General features: G+C 42.9%; 1 protein-coding gene across 1 annotated transcript in view; it reads right to left on the minus strand.

The window, feature by feature from the left end:
- Positions 1-18,219, minus strand: part of LOC135386231 (homeobox protein unplugged-like) — a 52,730-nt gene extending 34,511 nt beyond the window's left edge. Inside the window, exon 1 of the mRNA XM_064616045.1 lies at positions 17,955-18,219. Coding sequence (XP_064472115.1) covers positions 17,955-18,186 — 232 coding nt within the window. The 5' untranslated portion in view covers positions 18,187-18,219. The remainder of the gene's footprint in view (positions 1-17,954) is intronic.
- Positions 18,220-19,065: the final 846 nt, after the last annotated feature.

Below are 19,065 nucleotides of genomic sequence, written 5' to 3' on the forward strand. Positions count from 1 at the left end.
CAACAGTCCCAAGGGGGCCACTCTCGAGCCTAACAATCACGAGCACAAATTGTATACGCCAACTGCGAGCACGGCACGCAGTCACCAAATCGACCGCTCATCAAGCGAACGTCGACAAGGACAAACAATGTCTCGGGTTTGCTTCCCTCTCTCCCCCCACAGTTTCTGCCATATTATCTGACAAAGAACGAATATTGAGCTACAATCGCGTTCATTTGTCCGGCAACATGTAGATGTCGTGATCGCGACCATCAAGCGCAGGAAGCGAAGGGCGAGCGTTGAGGCCCTAATGGACATCGCCAGAGATCCATTTAGGAGCCACTCGCGATGAGAGATATCCACCCAAGGAAGCAGCCAATGCTTCCAGCGCGTGCAACAGACCGTGAACTGCGATGCCGCCAATGGAAGAGACCTTTTTACCGCGCCTGCGGAAAAAAAAAAAGAAAAAAAGAAAAGAAAAAAGAAACCTTGCTGGGCGTTGACAAGCTTTTGTGCTGTGTGGAGGTTCGGTGTGCAACAAATGGTCACCATGTAGCGCTGTGGGAAGTTAGTCTTGCAAGAAATAAGGGGTTGAGAATGAATTCTTTTGTGGCCCGTCATGTGGTCCCTCTTCTGCTTTCTTTGCTTTTCTTTCTTTTCTTTTTTTTTTTGTTCCCATGATGAGCTAAACCACGAAATAAGGAAAAACTTGTTGAGGAATTCATTTTCTGAAGGAAATTGTATTCAGCAGATAGAGTTACTCATTACCTTTCGACAGTCACACTGACGAACTGTTCATTACACTTAACATTAATCAAGGCAACAAACCTATATAGTTACTTTTTGTTAAAAACCTATGTAACTGCTGTAAAACAAAATAATACCTTTTTTTCTATCGCTTTTTTCACTTGAATCTTTCACCGAGCGTACGCGCCACACTGCAAGATGGAAGATTCCTAAGTTGAGGACAGATTACGGACGCCAGTCGCTAACCTATAGCCTTCCACATATACTAAACAGGTTTTCCGCACTGAATTTGCACGTTAATGATGTGTCATTGTCCTTCCTAAGGACACTAAGCATACGTGGTGCATTGTGTAGCTGATTATGCTGATTTGTTTCCAATGTGCAGTGCATGCATTTCGGGTATATGTTCCTTTATATGTTTTTCTACGGCTAGATTTTGATATAACTATCAATGATGAGTGATAAAGGGTCGTGCCCTAGTCAAGCAGCTTTTTTGCTGCTTTTTGGCCACCCTGTGATGTACAGGTTTTTACAAATGTTCCAATAAATGAAATGAAATGAAAAAAAAAAAAAATTACGAGCTACTGTGATGGCACCTTCACTGCGACAAAAGGAACATCCGTCTCTTTACAAGTGGCGATCGTCTGATTGTTGCTCGAACGGGTCAAATTCTGCGTTTATGAACTGAATCGTACAAAGAGTTACTCAGCAACAGATACGCTATAACACCTAATACGCCTTGCAGAATTCTACATTCTAATCGCTGTCACTCCTTAAACGTCGATGAAAAGGCAGTGTGGTTTGAGTCACTGACATGGACGACTCAGTTTCAGTACATCGATTCCTCAACTTCAATCAAAACATTATTATAATTTTTTTTCTGTCCCGTTACCGTAAATAAAAAAGGTCAATCGTCAAGCCTACACTCATTCATCGCACCTTACAGTGATCGAAAACAATGGGACTGTATAGTTATTCCATTATGGCTGAAATCAATAACGTGATAAGTTAAAGCCAAAGAATAACAGAGTGTTCAGCTTAACACCCCCCCCCCCCCCGGGTTTCATAGAAAAGAGAAAGGCAGAAATTCCAGCGAACCGGTATATCGGGTGTTTCAGTTAAATCCCCGGGCTAAATAATTCGCGAACGGGTGCACCAATCCACGAGCTTTCTTTTTTACAAGTATCTGTCCGATACCACCTACAAGCTGCACACCGTGTGGATTAGTGGGAGGCGCTCATTAATAAGATAAAAATGCAAATGAGTTAAGTAAAAAAGCGTAAGGACGCTTATCCCTTATCCATCAATGAATTACGTCCTTACACCAATGAATTACACCAATTAAATACGCCCTTTTGCGCTTCGCCGCGACCAGCCGCACAAAAAATACGTAAACCGAAACCAATTAATTACTGCAACAAATGACCCGCTTCGGTGGCAGATTTTTCTCTAAAAGGTGTCCACTGAAGGTCCCAAAAGGGGTAGTACCCATTTTAATGCCGACAGCGCCCTGCTTTAGAAGTTACGCTTTTTTACGAAACTCATTTGCATTTTTATTTTAATAATGAGCGCCTCCCACTCATTCACACGGTATGCAGCTTGTACGTGGTATCGGACAGATACTTGTAAAAAAGAAAGCTCGTGGATTGGTGCACCCGTTCGCGAATTATTTAGCCCGGGGATTTAACTGAAATACCCTGTATAGGGGAACATTACGCGGGGCAGCCGCAGGGTGGGAGTCGCCGATATTTGGAACAGAAGCTGTTCTTTTCCTGGTCCAGGAGAGTAACAGTCTCTGTTGGCGACACAACATGAAATAGCGGCGGTTCTCATCTTCAGGCTTCGTTTGTTCAGATCAGTATTGGAGTTATTATAGTCATTTGTAGCAACGGCTTGTTGGGACTGCGCGCAGCAGTTGCTCACACAAGTGCACGTGAGACACTGCGATTACGACGCTACACTGAATGGTGCGCACCTGTTTCAATGTAATTCAGCGGAACGACTGATCAAAGTCGAATTGGTGTTAGAAAATTCAATTATTCGCTCAGCCCTATAATAGAAAGTCAAGACACAAACGTGCCCAAGTTAGAGAACTATTTGAACGTATAGAGAGTCGACATAGGAGCTAGGTGCGTGGGAAAAAACGACATGTTACCCGCAATACAACGGAGAAAACAAATATTACACTCGTCATGGACGCCCACAGTGTTTCCTTTCCAGGAAGAGCCAGCAACGTAACGACAAAAATAGTATACAGTCAAACTCCTTTACAACGAAACTCAGGGGACAGCAAAAAAAATTCGCAGTAAAGGTATTTTCGTTAAAAAGGATGTCCATTATTGGACCTATATAGGGCTCCAGCGGGACCGCAAAAAAAAATTTGCTGTAGTGGTATTTTCGTTAAAAAGGTGTTCGCTATAAAGGAGTTTGACTGTACCTGCTGCTCTGATTGTTCTGTCTTTCATATACGAACAGGCTTATATAGATCGTGTAATTTATATCGCCGTGTCCCAATTTCAGAAGGTAGATTTTGCTTTAGAGTCCAATACGCAACTTGCATGCGCTGTCGTTTACACTGATTTTCGAGGGGCTTTCACAAACATACATTTCCTAGCTGGTAAGGCGAACGCCGGGAACTCAATCACTCTATAATCAGTAGCAGTCATTGACGAGTCCATTAACGACGACATTGCAATTGACACAGATATTTAAGGTTTGTGATTGGCGTGCACGAGCCAGTCTACGACGAATGCCGCAAACGCAAACTACCCAGAAGGGACAATTATTTTTGCGACACCGGCGTGCCCTAAATCATGGCCCCAACACCTATGCATGCCACTTAGATAAGAAAACATTCGTTGGCGAAACAAAGATGACAAAATTGGTTCATAGCCTCATGTACGCAGCAGCGTAACGCGGATCTTGCTTAGGAAATTTTGATCACATATAAGCGCCTGATGAATTTTGCATATACACGAATCGTGATCAATAATGCTGACATCTCATTCGTCATCATCTCTGGAAACGCAACACTTCCTCAAAAGCTCGCCTGGGGCCAGCTTCATCGGCGAGAGGTGCAATTGTATAGAGCTATGTCAGTTTCGATGACTTTCGCGTTTGTGTCTTGACTTTCTATTAGGGCTGAGCGGATAATTAATTTTTTTCGAATATCAAAGCCAATAACCTGTATTCAATTCGAATCCTGAATCCAATACGGAATTTTACATTCGAATTTTGAATCGAGGGATTCTCTCTTTCAAATCAAGTATTTCTTTATTTACACTGTATTGTAATATATTTGAGTAGTTCCGAACCAGCTGTTCGCGTGAGACCGATAACGCCACAAGGAAAGGTAGCTATAACAAACTTATTTACGCGAGGATCCGTATGTACGTACACTCTTAAAAATGAACTTCACCGCATAACACGCTCCTAGCCAAGCAGCTAGCAGTTGAAAACGGGAGGCGTACGCCTTTTTTTGTGATACTTATGCTCTTCATAATTGTCACAGAAAAGGTGTACGCCTCCCGTTTTCAAGAACTCAGGGCAGATAACGACATCATTCGAGAGTATGGTTGGCTAGGAGCGTGCTATGCGATCAAGTTCGTTTTTAAGAGGCCACCGTTGACGTTGAATCGCCCACCTCATTATCATCCAATGTATGTGTGCGTGTGTGTGTGTGTATGTGTGTGCAAGTCATGCATAGGTCTTGCATGGTGCGCAATAGTAAAGCTGTATACGTGCATTCAGTTCGGCTACATGACTACTCGTGTCCTTTTCCGCTCTTTTATAGCATTTAATCTCACCAGAGATTACTAAAAATACTACAAAATTCTTGCAAATCATTAGTGAATTACATGACTCGATTTTTACTTTCACGGTTGATAAGTGTCAGAGCAAAGCTGTTGTTCTATATACCCTTCTGCCTGTTACCTGTGGCGTTCCGCAACGACCACTGCTTGGACCCCCATTGTTTTTAAATTATGAACGCTCTTTCCATTTCCTTGCCAGCCTGCCACAGTTACACCAACGAGTACGTATTATTTCGGAAAATCACGCAAAATCAGCAGACTACGAAACGTCAAATTGCGGTGATATGTGGAATGGATTGAGCACGAAACACCAATAAGTGCGTATCTTATCACTTGCCTATCACGCTTCGGAGGAATACCGAAAGCTATAAATGCGACAAAAATGACATTTGTTTAGCTCCTGTCTCCGAAGTCAAGTACTTGGGTATAATTCTTGCACCCTACACTCTTAAAAATGAACTTCACCGCATAGCACGCTCCTAGCCAACCATTATATCGAATGATATCGTTATCTGCCCTGATTTGTTAAAACACCGGGCGTACGCCTTTTCTGTGACAATTATGAACAGCATAAGTGTCGTACGCGTACGCCCCCCGTTTTCAACAAATCAGGGCAGATAACGATATCATTCGAGATAATGGTTGGCTAGGAGCGTGCTATGAGGTGAAGTTCATTTTTAAGAGTGTAAGCTGGAATACGCACACAGATTCTATTTTCGAAAAGCAACCAGGAGGCTCAGCTGCCTGATGCGTGTACAAGGTGTTTCACACAGAGTTCGAGGTAACTCGTTACTGTAACTAAGTAGCTTTTTTTGGTGACTTGTAACTTAACTCGGTACTTTTGCGCCGTGGTAACTTTCAGAGGAACTCGTTTCTTTTTCAGTAACTTTCCCAAAGTACCCTAAGCCAAGTTTCAAGTTACGCTTTTCACTCAAGTCTACACTCTTAAAAATGAGTTTCAACGCATAGCACGCTCCTAGCCAACCATCATTCAGAATGACAACGTTCTCGTCCCTGATTTGTTGAAAACGTGGGGCGGAGCCTATTTTGTGACACTTATGGTGTTCATAATTATCACAAAAAAAAGGCGTATTCTTCCCGTTTTCAGCAAATCAGGGAAGATAACGATATTGTTCGAGATGATGGTTGGCTAAGAGCGTACTATGCGTTGAAGTTCATTTCTAAGAGTGTACTTATTTTCTTGCTTTCTCTCCGGTTCTTTCATGGCATTTTACGCCACAGAACATGATATTCACTCGATTACAGTATTCTATTCAGGAAGTAAGAACCAATGTCACTGAAATGAAGCTGAACCATTGTGCGCCCACAGGGAGTAAGATGCAAAGCGTTCGAATTGGTGGACATAAAAGAAAACGATCAAAGCGTGTTGCACTCCTCCGCAGGCAACTCATGGTCGTACTCAACTGTTCACGCGCGCTGCACCTGTGTAGTGCTATTTTGTGTCCGAAGTAACTTGGAAGTAACTCGTTGTTTTTTGTAAGTAACTCCGTAACTACGAGTTACATTTCAGGCTGAAGAACTTCGTTATTAACTTAGTTACATTTTTCACACGGTAACTTAACTCGTAACGAGTTCTTTTTGACGGGTAACTTCTCAACCTATGGTTTCACCTACCGTGATAAAAAATTGTAACTGGCTACGAACTCGGCGGAGGATAGTGGGACTTTCGCCAATTACCTTCTGAAAACTTTTGCAGCCATTCAGGAAGGCTTTGGGCAATTTTTAATTGCGGGAACTTTTTCAACTGAACTTTGAAAATTGCCAAGCGAACCTCGCTTTTTCTTCTTTTTTTTTTTGTTACAGAAATATGAAGTCCTTCACGGATAACCACAGACCCAACAAAAACTATGCGCAGTATCGCAACAGAAATAGTAAAAAAAAATTAGTAAAATTTCCACTTTAGCCCCGCCTGCATGATTGTCGCAAAGAAGAGCGCACGGAAGATGCGCGGAGAGGAGGAAGTGATCCCGCCTCTTTTTTTTTTTACCTTTCTTTCCCCCGCTTTGACCTTGATGCTGGTGACAGCCGTCTTATCACAAAGGAGCCAAACAAATGAAGGCGGGGACACTTCCTGCTCTAGACGCACACTTCGCGCGCGCTTCTTCGCGAAAATCAAGCAGGCGGGGTTAAAGCGTAATTTTTTACTAATTTCTTCGACTGTTTCTGTTGCGATACTGCGCATAGTTTTTGTTGGGTCTACTTTTATCCGTGGAGGACTTCATATTTCTGTAAAAAAAAAGTTAGGTTCGCTTGGCAATTTTCAAAGTTCAATCGACAAAAATCAATTGCCCGCAATTAAAAGTTGTCCAAAGTCTTCCTCAATGTTGGCAAAAATATTGCAGAACGTAATTGCCGAGAGTCCCACAATCCTCCGGCGAGAACGCCGCCAGTTAGAATTTTTTTATCCCTCTACATGAAGCACCTTGTACATGTTGTTAACTGCGTCACAGCACAAGTCCAACAGAGCTGACTTTGTCATATCATACGGGGTCCGTATACAGCAATATTAAGAAGATAGAATGCGTAGAGAGAATTCCGTTTACAACCGAAGGAGCTCTGTTTCACCTCTTTTTGAACTGTCCGCAGGGTAACTCACCTTTTGAAATTCCTACACTATCAAATCCCTCATTCCAGTACCCGGTGGATGCAGGTACATGTACTAAGTGTCGACTAGGGCGTATTAGTAACTGCCAGAGACCACTGGTGAGACGACTATAGTGGTCCCTCGCAGTTACGAATACGCCTTGTAGTCAACGCTTAGTACATGTATAGTGCCTGCATCACGTATCTACCTTCATCAATTTTCGTTCTTCCCCAGGCCTTTGTTTGCCCCAGGCCAGGCGTTTGTTCTAATAAATATATCCCCCCAAACTATTTCATTATCTCAATTGTTTCATTATTATTTATTGTTTCAGAAATAAAGGCGTACTTATGTGCGGCACAGTATTTTGTACGTTGTCGCATCCTGATACGTTGTTCTTCTGCTGCGCTCGTTGTTGTGGTATTTTATATCATTCTCCGACGTATTCTTGTGTGAATTCTGTAACCCCCTCAAGGTCTGTCTGTCAACAGACAGCTAGCATTACGAACAAATAAATAAAACTTAACGTAAAATTACAGTAAAATACTTTTCTTTTGCTCACTGACACGCAGCTGCGCATTTCTATTGCTGGTCTTTATGCGTTAAAATGTCCGCTTCATCTACAACGCCGTAAACTATTATGGCCCCTAATGGTGAACGAAAGAGGTAAATATCCGCCTTCTCTTATTGCAGAAAAAAAAAAAGAGAGAAAAATATCCTCAGCACTGCTTCTGCAGTTGACGTTTGTATAATACTCCGCGTATACGTTCTGAATTCACGTATATAACATATGGGGTAAGACGCATAATTTGATAGGATATCTGAACTGAAGCGTGAACGGTTTTCCGAAGTATTGTTCGCAATATGAGAGTGCCATTTACTGACCTATATTACTTGCGCGCAGTCTACGTGGATAGCGACGCACGCAGAAACATGGTTATGATTCTGTGTGTCAGCAGCTGCTGACGTACAGCTGGATTACATGTGGTGCTCAGCCCTGGTTTAAAAAAAAAAGAAAGAAAAAGGGGCGTAGTGTTTTAGATGTAAACGTTGCCATGTCCAATTCCTCTGCGGTATCTTAGTGGAAGAAGTACAAGTCTTTATTCATCAGTTCATCCATTTCATTAGTCAACCAACCATTATTCAATACCAACGAACGACGCGGCAACCTCCGTTCACCTGCGCTCATAAAGTCGTCCCGCGCTGCGCTCGGGGTGCCCCAAAGAGCGTGATGTTCGCCCAAGCAGCACAACATGTTGGCCCAATATTGGACCAATATTGGCAATACCGGCCCAATATTGGCCCAATCTTGTGCCAATATTGGGCCAACATGCTGTGCTGCTTGGGCGGCTATCTCTCCGATGGGATTATTACTCTCAATTACCATGCATTTGAGTAAATTCGACACGCTCTTCACATTGGTGGGGACAAAAAGTGACAGTTACTTGGCAAATTTCCGAGTTCAGTTCGCGAAAATTTACATAATTAAACTCACGTTATAGATGACATTCACATCAGCAGGTGGCAAAAACCTAGTAAGAACAAATGCCGTTGACCGTATGGTTCTAGGTGGCGTAGTTTTTTTTTTTTTGTATTGTAATTCAATTACATGTTTTCTGGGACACCCTGTGCACACGTCCTGATGGTTAGGTCCGAACCAGGAGATTTGGTATCGAAATACTTCAATCAACTACATCGTTTCATCACTGCGGCGTACTTGATTCATCTTTTATACACACTTACATCGTATCAAGTTACAAATTAACCTTCCTATAGAACCGCCACAGGCAGAATTCGGGTAAAATATGCGTCACAAATCTCCTTCATCCCCGAGTTACCCTCACTTAACACCTTTTAAAGGTGTGGCACGTTTAAAAGTGTAATAGCCTTCCACCACATAGGCAATGACCTTCCTATGTGTAAGCGGTGTTGTTTATGCCCTCCCGGGCAGGTTTTATAAAAATCCCATTCGTCATAATCGCGCTTCAACAGAGGCTGTTCCTTCCGCGTCCCATGTAATTTAGGAGCGATAAATCACTCCGTTTCCCGTTGGTATTCGAAAGGTTTCGAATTTCGAGCTAATAAATGCTATTTATGACCAATATTAGCGCGTCACCGGCGAACAGCCTCCATGTTGCCATGAGCCATAATTACATACCACAACGTCGTCAGTCGTGGAAGGATTGTTCCAACACTATTATAGCGGCAAATAAAGTGTACTTTGCTAGAAGGCAAGGAAGCTCCTCTTTCGTGCAATTGCTGTTTCATGATTTCGATTCTACTTTCCAAGTTGTATAGTTTCATGCTTTGCGTGATAAAGTACTGGACTGAAAGCAACAACTGAGTAATACCGAGCTCCATTCATTTCAATATGTATTTCGATGCATAGCTGAATTCTTCTTCCCAGAAGAAGTACGTGGTGTGCACCTTCCGGACGCCTTTCGTAGTATTCGTCTTAGAATTTAGATGGCGACACTTGCAGTATATGTGAAATCACATCTACTCGAACGTGGCCGCACTCGAGAGTTCACTCATAAAAATGAACTTCACCGCATAGCACGCTCCTAGCCAACCATCATCTCGAATGATATCGTTATCTGCCTTGATTTGTTGAAAAACGGGAGGCGTACGCCTTTTTGTGACACGTATGCTGTTCATAATTGTCACAGAAAAGGTGTACGCCTCCCGTTTTCAACCAATCAGGGCAGATAACGATACCATTCGCAGTGATGGTTGACAAGGAGCGTGCTATGCGGTGAAGTTCATTTTTAAGAGTGTTCTACGCAACTTAAATATTATGGGGAGGAAAGGAGGTAAATGCTTGAGTGCAAGCTTTCAGAGAGAAGGCGGCAAGCGTGACGTCTTATGTCATGGTACCTTACAAATACTTCTAAGAGAAAGTATTTTGTATATCACGCTGAATACTTTTGTATATCGCGCTTCAACAGAGGCTGTTCCTTCCGCGTCCCATGTAATTTAGGAGCGATAAATCACTCCGTTTCCCGTTGGTATTCGAAAGGTTTCGAATTTCGAGCTAATAAATGCTATTTATGACCAATATTAGCGCGTCACCGGCGAACAGCCTCCATGTTGCCATGAGCCATAATTACATACCACAACGTCGTCAGTCGTGGAAGGATTGTTCCAACACTATTATAGCGGCAAATAAAGTGTACTTTGCTAGAAGGCAAGGAAGCTCCTCTTTCGTGCAATTGCTGTTTCATGATTTCGATTCTACTTTCCAAGTTGTATAGTTTCATGCTTTGCGTGATAAAGTACTGGACTGAAAGCAACAACTGAGTAATACCGAGCTCCATTCATTTCAATATGTATTTCGATGCATAGCTGAATTCTTCTTCCCAGAAGAAGTACGTGGTGTGCACCTTCCGGACGCCTTTCGTAGTATTCGTCTTAGAATTTAGATGGCGACACTTGCAGTATATGTGAAATCACATCTACTCGAACGTGGCCGCACTCGAGAGTTCACTCATAAAAATGAACTTCACCGCATAGCACGCTCCTAGCCAACCATCATCTCGAATGATATCGTTATCTGCCTTGATTTGTTGAAAAACGGGAGGCGTACGCCTTTTTGTGACACGTATGCTGTTCATAATTGTCACAGAAAAGGTGTACGCCTCCCGTTTTCAACCAATCAGGGCAGATAACGATACCATTCGCAGTGATGGTTGACAAGGAGCGTGCTATGCGGTGAAGTTCATTTTTAAGAGTGTTCTACGCAACTTAAATATTATGGGGAGGAAAGGAGGTAAATGCTTGAGTGCAAGCTTTCAGAGAGAAGGCGGCAAGCGTGACGTCTTATGTCATGGTACCTTACAAATACTTCTAAGAGAAAGTATTTTGTATATCACGCTGAATACTTTTCGGAAGAAACTCGAAATTGCCCCTAACATACTTCCTGCCATTATTATTATTTTATGCTATTTTATTTTCCAGAGACAGGAAGGTCGAAAAAACTGAACAAACTGAACTTTGTGTGTTTTTGTTTTTGTTTCGTCTCAGACATACTGGGGAAGCCACGCCCACCTGTGGAAAGATCTAGCCCGTATGCATAAGCTGGACGCGCTTCAGTATTACTTTTAGTTTCGGTTTAGTGGATACGCAGGACTACGACCTGCAATGTGTTGGCCCGAAGGGTGTATATGTATTGACGAATGTTCGAGGTCTGTATGTCTGGGGTACGGTGGACTGGGAAAAGGACAGATGCTTCGTAGAGTCATAGTAGCGAAGGCGTCTATAGAAAGCTTAATAACGAAAATGAAAAGCTGATTAAAACAGCAGACGGATTTTGAGATAACTTGCTCGCTCACGTTCGTTTTGTGGAGCTCTTGGTCCTCCTCTGAGGTGGTAGGTACACTGTAAACTGAAAAACACCCTTATGGGTGTAAATGGCTTGTCCTATAACTGACACCTCTTTTTACACCATATGGTCTCAGACCACCCTTTTCAGAGGGTGTATGCTGTGTAAGACACCCTTTGAAAGGGTACTTTTCCTTGAAAATGCTTTCTTTTGCACCCTTTAAACACCCTTTTAGGAGGGTGTTTAACAACTTTACACCCTCCTAGAAGGGTGTTTAAAGGGTGCAAAAGAAAGCATTTTCAATGAAAAGCACCCTTTCAAAGGGTGTCTTACACAGCATACACCCTCTGAAAAGGGTGGTCTGAGACCATATGGTGTAAAAAGAGGTGTCAGTTATAGGACAAGCCATTTACACCCATAAGGGTGTTTTTCAGTTTACAGTGTACCTGCGCGAGTGACATTATCGGGGGGGGGGGGCGAGATGTTCACGGAGAGGAGAGGAAGGAGGAGAGCATGCGCCACGAAGAAGACACCGCGGGAAGAACAAGCGGACACGAAATAGTATGTGCTATTATATTCCCTTCGTTCGTATTTCTTAGACAGCGAATGTCACAAATTGTAACTTGGTAGTGTCCTGAAAGTAACGGGAAAGTAACCGTACTCAGTTACTTTTTCGCCTCGTACATAGTAACATTTTTTTAGCATCTTCTACAAGCCTGCTATATTCTGGCAAGCATTGTTGATTACTCGCGTTGTGGTCAGGTAATCTTGACTTTTCTGAATAAGTAAAAATCTGGCTGACACCGTGGAAATAATTCGAGATTAAAAATGCGGTTGAATTTGCAAAGCCGGATGCAAAGCACCTAAGTAACTCGCAAACGTAATTAAGTTAATGTCCGAATAATTCAGGAAGCCACTAATTGCTGGCATTTTTATTAATTACTGCCAATGAGTTAACTGCTACGAACTATTTACCAGTGATGGCCAGTAGTTAACTACATGTAGTTAAACTGCTAGTTAAACTACCTGATTGTAGTTAAAAAGTAGTTATCAACTACTTGCAGAAATGTAGTGGCAACTACTAGTTAAACTACTATTTGAAGTAGTTAACTACAGTAGTTAGGTTACTGAAGGCGCCAACTACTTCCGATTTTGCCGCAAGCTTTACGGCACGATTGTGCTTCCGATTTTTACCTTGAGCTACTTGTTTGATGAGAACGAAGGTGCAGAGCAATTGTGCGTGCATGTGTGCTAAATTTTCACTTTTAATGCTTGTCTAGTGAAGCCTCATTTGCTGCGAAATAATTCTGCAACTTAGTTTATCGCGTAGGCACAGAAGGAATCCCGCCGCAAGCTTTGTATTTGACGATCGTAGCAATGGCCTGAGCCAAAGTTTATTATTGCTTGTGATTCATATTTAGGTGCCCAAGAATATTACAAGGGATTGGTGTTGGTGGACAACGTTAAGTAGTTATAGATGTAGTTAAACTATATTGCAGTAGTTAAAAAAGTAGTTTTAACTACTCCCCTGAAAAGTAGTTGAACTACTAGTTGAACTACTCAATCACAAAGTAGTTAGTAGTTATAGTCAAACTACTGTAGAAGTAGTTAGTGGCCATCACTGCTATTTACATACATACAACTGGTCTACCTTCGTGGCATCTTGCTGCGAAAACCAACGGTTCACGCTTGCGTCAAACCAAAAGTATAACGGTGCGTCTTCGTTTCGGGCTTGTGAAGTTATTTGATGTTGGATAAAGGCACGAAAAAGAAAGTTGATCATGATGATGATGATGATTCAGGTTTTCTTGGCGCATAAGCAACGAAGGCCATAATGCGCCAAGACAATGATAAGGAAAGTACTGTTAAAAGTATAGCGATTCAGCTAAGATAAAACTGTACAGTTAGAGAATAAAAGGACATGAAGCTAAAACTACAATGCGTTTAAAACACCAACGTCTTCAAAGAAACTAAACACCCGTTCAAATGGCAGAAGAGCCTCATCCCCCAGCAAAAGGGATGGATGTAGAGGTGTGTGGTATGTGTATAGAGCTCATGGAAATGGTGAAGTCTGTATGTTTCATGTGATGGACGAAAAAGAAAGTAATTCAAAACATCGATAGAGGCATAAAAAAGGCATAAAGCGCACAGTGCTTCTTCCGCAGTATAGGTTCCTGTGCAGAACGAAACGTCCGTTGTTACTGGGGTTACTACACTCTATATTTTTTCACACCTTTAAAGGTGTAATAGCGTGCATGGCGCACGCCTTTTTAGGTGTAATTTTGGTAACATCATAATGGAGCACGGTTTCGCACAAATTTTCTTTACTCGAGTGTTGTCTGTCCACCAAAAAATCAGTCTTGCAACATCTCAACATTGTTCAACAGTATTGTAGACACTTGCGCGTGCTCGATTATCGATAGCGACGCATATATGCATTAGCTCGTACCTACGATATCCAAGACATAATGAAAGCAAGATTTGCACTGACACTTGGTCTTTAGTAATGCTTTCCAAATTTTGTAAAATATCATCCTGGAGATGCAATGTTACGCAACCAGGTTGAATGTTCATAGCGCACACCTTTAAAGGTGTGAAAAAGTTTACAGTGTAGGTTCCTGTGCAGAACGAAACGTCCGTTGTTACTGGGGTTACTAGAGAGGTAAAATATTCTTATTACGAATATTTCACTGCGCAGGCAGCTGTATAGCAGAACAATGCAGCAGCGACGAACCAACAGCTGCGCGCTTCGCGATTTAGAGCGAAAAGTGCAGCGGGTCGAAAGCATCGCACGAAGGCCGTCCTATAAACGAGAGTCGAGAGAGCACAGCTGACTCTACATGTTGGTCTCTGCTTCGCTGGATTCATGTCGCCCAACATGGCCACCTTGAACTGTCGGGTTCCATCTGTGAGCGGGGAATTGCTGGAAACCGCACTGTGTGCATGCGAACCGTAATTTTCCTATTATATACGACCTGAGCTGTTGCTGTTTTCATTTGCGCGCTGCATTTACTTGGTTAAGTGTTCTGTGTGGTATAAATGCATTAACCCCGGAGTATGTGTCATTATTCACTCATTAATGGTTAAAGGCGGCTCAAATAGCCGGCTATCACTGTAAACTTTTTCACACCTTTAAAGGTGTGCGCTGTGAACATTCAACCTGGTTGCGTAACATTGCATCTCCAGGATGATATTTTACAAAATTTGGAAAGCATTACTAAAGATCAAGTGTCAGTGCAAATCTTGCTTTCATTATGTCTTGGATATCGTAGGTACGAGCTAATGCATATATGCATCGGTATCGATAATCGAGCACGCGCAAGTGTCTACAATACTGTTGAACAATGTTGAGATGTTGCAAGACTGAATTTTTGGAGGACAGACAACACTCGAGTAAAGAAAATTTGTGCGAAACCGTGCTCCATTATGATGTTACCAAAATTACACCTAAAAAGGCGTGCGCCATGCACGTTGTTACACCTTTAAAGGTGTGAAAAGATTTACAGTGCTGTGTGCATGCGAACCGTAATTTTCCTATTATACGACCTGAGCTGTTGCTGTTTTCATTTGCGCGCTGCATTTACTTGGTTAAGTGTTCTGTGTGGTATAAATGCATTAACCCCGGAGTCTGTGTCATTATTCACTCATTAATGGTTAAAGGCAGTTCAAATAGCCGGCTATACACAATCGTGCAGTCATAATCTCCCAGTGATGGCCACTAACTACTTCTACAGTAGTTTAACTATAACTACTAACTACTTCGCGGTGGAGTAGTTTAACTAGTAGTTCAACTACTTTTCAGGGGAGGTAGTTAAAACTACTTTTTTAACTACTGCAATGTATTTTAACTACATCTATCCCATCCCAATCCCATTCTAGAGTGTTCTTGGACACCTAAATATGAATCCCAAGCAGTGATAAAAGTGAAGAATTAGCACACATGCACGGCACAATTGCCCTGCACCTCCGTTCTCATCAAACAAGTAACTCAAGGTAAAAGACGGAAGCCCAATCGTGCCGTAAAGCTTAAGGCAAAATCGGAAGTAGTTGGCACCTGCAGTAACCTAACTACTGTAGTTAACTACTCAAAATAGCAGTTTAACTAGTAGTTGCCACTACATTTCTGCAGGCAGTTGATAACTACTTTTTAACTACAATCAGGTAGTTTAACTAGTAGTTTAACTACATGTAGTTAACTACTGGCCATCACTGTAATCTCCATATTATTTTGACTCAACTGAATCCAAGTGCGAATGTATTCATTATCGTCAAGTTCTCTTGAAACAGAACTCCTGCAGTGGTGAAGTTCTGGTGAAGTTCTTTCTGTAGGAGTACTGCTATCTATCGAGAGATATAGAGAGTACAACTTGTGAGCTTCAGCGAGTTATAAAGAGCTGCGTAAAAAAAATTCCACGATCAGCAGCAGCAAGGGGGATTTTAGTCGAAAGCAACGCAACGCAACGCTGGGCTCCAAAATTCCGTAATCAACAGGTTTCGGAACAATATCGGGCTGACGTGTACGTTGCGTTAGGTACCAGTCTGTTAATTACTAATGGATGAGCATTGGCTCGCGTAAATTTAATAATATTAGATTAATATGTACATAACTGAGTATTAATGCGATCGATAAATTTATGAGTCTCGATGAATAATAATTCGCAAAAGCGGCTAAAGCGGTACTGCCACGTGGGGAACAACAACAACAACAAATAAGTTAATGATAATGAATGGGGAAATTCGCCACGTGGGGAAAGTTCTGACATTAGGCCCAAATACAGCTGCACAAGGCGCTTTTTGCAACACGTTACAAATCGCCAAGTGTTACAAAACAGCGTTCGCTCATTATTCTCAGCATAGCAGGAGACAATGGGAATGTCTATGTCTCAACGCTGAATGACCTTCAGCGTTATATATCTAACTTTACATTGTTAGAGTGGTTAACTTTTTACGACAACTTGGCCTGCAGTTACAGTACATGCTCACACTGTAAACTGAAAAACACCCTTATGGGTGTAAATGGCTTGTCCTATAACTGACACCACATTTTACACTGTATGGTCTTGGAACACCCTCTTTAGAGGGTGTATTCTGTGTAAAACACCCTTTGAAAGAGTGCTCTTCCTTGAAAATGCCGTGTTTTGCACCCTTTATACACCCTTTTAGGAGGGTGTTTAACAATCTTACACCCCCATAAAAGGGTGTTTAAAGGGTGCAAAAGAAGGCATTTTGAAGGAAAAGCACCCTTTCAAAGGGTGTTTTACACAGAATACACCCTCTAAAAGGGGTGTTCTAGACCATACGGTGTAAAAAGTGGTGTCAGTTATAGGACAAACCACTTACACCCATAAGGGTGTTTTTCAGTTTACAGTGCAGCGTGAATTACTGATGATTTTTAGCGATACTCCATAACTTATTCTTGGGGCCAGCAGCCCGTGTTTTAAGAGCATATACAGGCAGGATATATATTATCCTCGCTACACACTTGAAACAGAACTTGACCATACACATAACCCGGTGAAGGTCAACCGTTACACGGGATGATGCTCCTGGTTTGTGGCAAGAGCGGGCCGTACGCCTTTTCGTGAAAATTAACCGAACCGCGTAAGTGTCACAAAAAGACGTCAACAAGTAAGAGAGAGAAAGGTGTTACACAGGATGATGGCTGGTTGGAGCTGTTATCCAACGAGCTGTTACCTGTTTTTGCCCTCGTGACAGAATGTCACATGTCACATATTTATTTATTGATTTATTTACATATGCTAGCAACCTTGGTGCGTGCCACCACTTTGAAGAAACGGAGCTCCTGGTGCCAACTAAAGGAGCGAAATAGCTCCAGATACCTCACAGTTAAGGACGAACAAGAAGAGGACGAAGAAAAGCTTCACAGAACAGGAACCCATAATAGCCTCCCGCATAATAATGTTGTGCCCTTTGATTTGTTGAAGACGAGTGGCGTACGGCATTTTGTGACACCTACGCATCTATTTTAATTGTCGCATATTACACTACACGTTCATTGTGAATTACTTATAATTGCTAGCAATACTTTATTACTTATCGTTGAAACTAGCTAACTATCGAGGCATTTTGATCGTACACTCTTAAAAATGAACTTCACCGCATAGCACGCTCCTAGCCAACCATTATCTCGAATGATATCGTTATCTGCCCTGATTTGTTGAAAACGGGGGGCGTACGCCTTTTCTGTGACATTTATGCTGTTCATAATTGTCACAAAAAAGGCGTACGCCCCCCGTTTTCAACAAATCGGGGCAGATAACGATATCATTCGAGATAATGGTTGGCTAGGAGCGTGCTATGCGGTGAAGTTCATTTTTAAGAGTGTAGTAGCAGCTTAGATAAACTGTCACGAATGTTTCCTGCTATAGTTTTCGTGATCCACTTTAATCCGCAATCCCTCTGGCCCAGGTTCGGAGAATTAACAGCCTTCTGAGAGATACGGAGCCACAGGTGAAGTAGAACGTCCACTCACCCTGTGCAGTAGCTGCTGCAGCGGCCGCATGCGCAAAGGGAAAGAAACCCGGCCTGTAGAAGCCGAGCAGGTCCTGCGGCACAAACGGAAAACTCCCTCCTGCGTGTCCGAAGGAAAGTCCAGGGTACACCAAGTTGCAAAAGAACGGCGACGGGTAAACCGGGTGTTGCTGACGCGGGCTCATCAGTGCCTCCACGGAGAACGCAACCGTCGCACTCTTCATCGGATCCATTCACTAGCATGGCCGCGCCGCGGCACGCTTGCACGCACACTGACCTTCGGGGAGGAGCGCATGGAGGTGGGGATTCGTGACGGGGGGGATGGCACTACGAGAGGCCACGCCTTCTTCACGACAGGGACAGGCCCCCATGTCGTCCTCTGCCATTATCCGTTTCCCCCTGATTTTTCGTTGACGAGGCAGGTGGTGATTTTGCGAAGAGAGGTGGAGGAGGTGATACGTCCGATGGAACTGTGCGTGCGGTTTCCGGAAGTGTCGTCGTGAAAAGGGGTAATCCGGATCGGCAAAGGAAACCCTGACTGAAAAACAGGGGGGCGGGGACAAGGACGCTTGTGCGTTTTGTACGGGTTTTTGCCCCCCAAGTATTGTTACACTTAGGAAGGTCGGGGAAGTGCTGCGGATAAGGAATCGGTATAGGGTGTATTCACATGACGTCAAACGAACACGTTTGGCCGCCATGGTGGTGGTCACTTTTTCGGCGCAGCTGCCGAGATTATCTAGCATTTGCTTGAAAACTAAGCCTAGAATGGCGTTTTGATTGATTGATTGATTGAAAGAAAGAAAAAAAAAGGGGATTGTTGGGGATGGCGTTTTGAAATCCGGACGCGTCCATTCCCTTCTTTTATCGCGACGACACTTCGTCGCTGTTGTTCTCACGTTTTCTTTTGCGAAAACTATGGTTGTCGGATTGAAAAATCGCGCAGTATGTCATATCTCAATGCCGCTCGCACGAAAAGTGACCATCAGTGGGAGGAGCTTACGAGCATGCCACGTCACTGCCACGTCACAATGTGACGTAGGTGAATACACCCTATAGCTATGGGTGTCGAGTTGTAGTCTTGTTTCGACTTTTTTTGTTTTTTGTTTTCTTGA

This window comes from Ornithodoros turicata, chromosome 2, assembly GCF_037126465.1.
Source record: "Ornithodoros turicata isolate Travis chromosome 2, ASM3712646v1, whole genome shotgun sequence".
Classification (NCBI taxonomy): Eukaryota; Metazoa; Arthropoda; class Arachnida; order Ixodida; family Argasidae; genus Ornithodoros; species Ornithodoros turicata.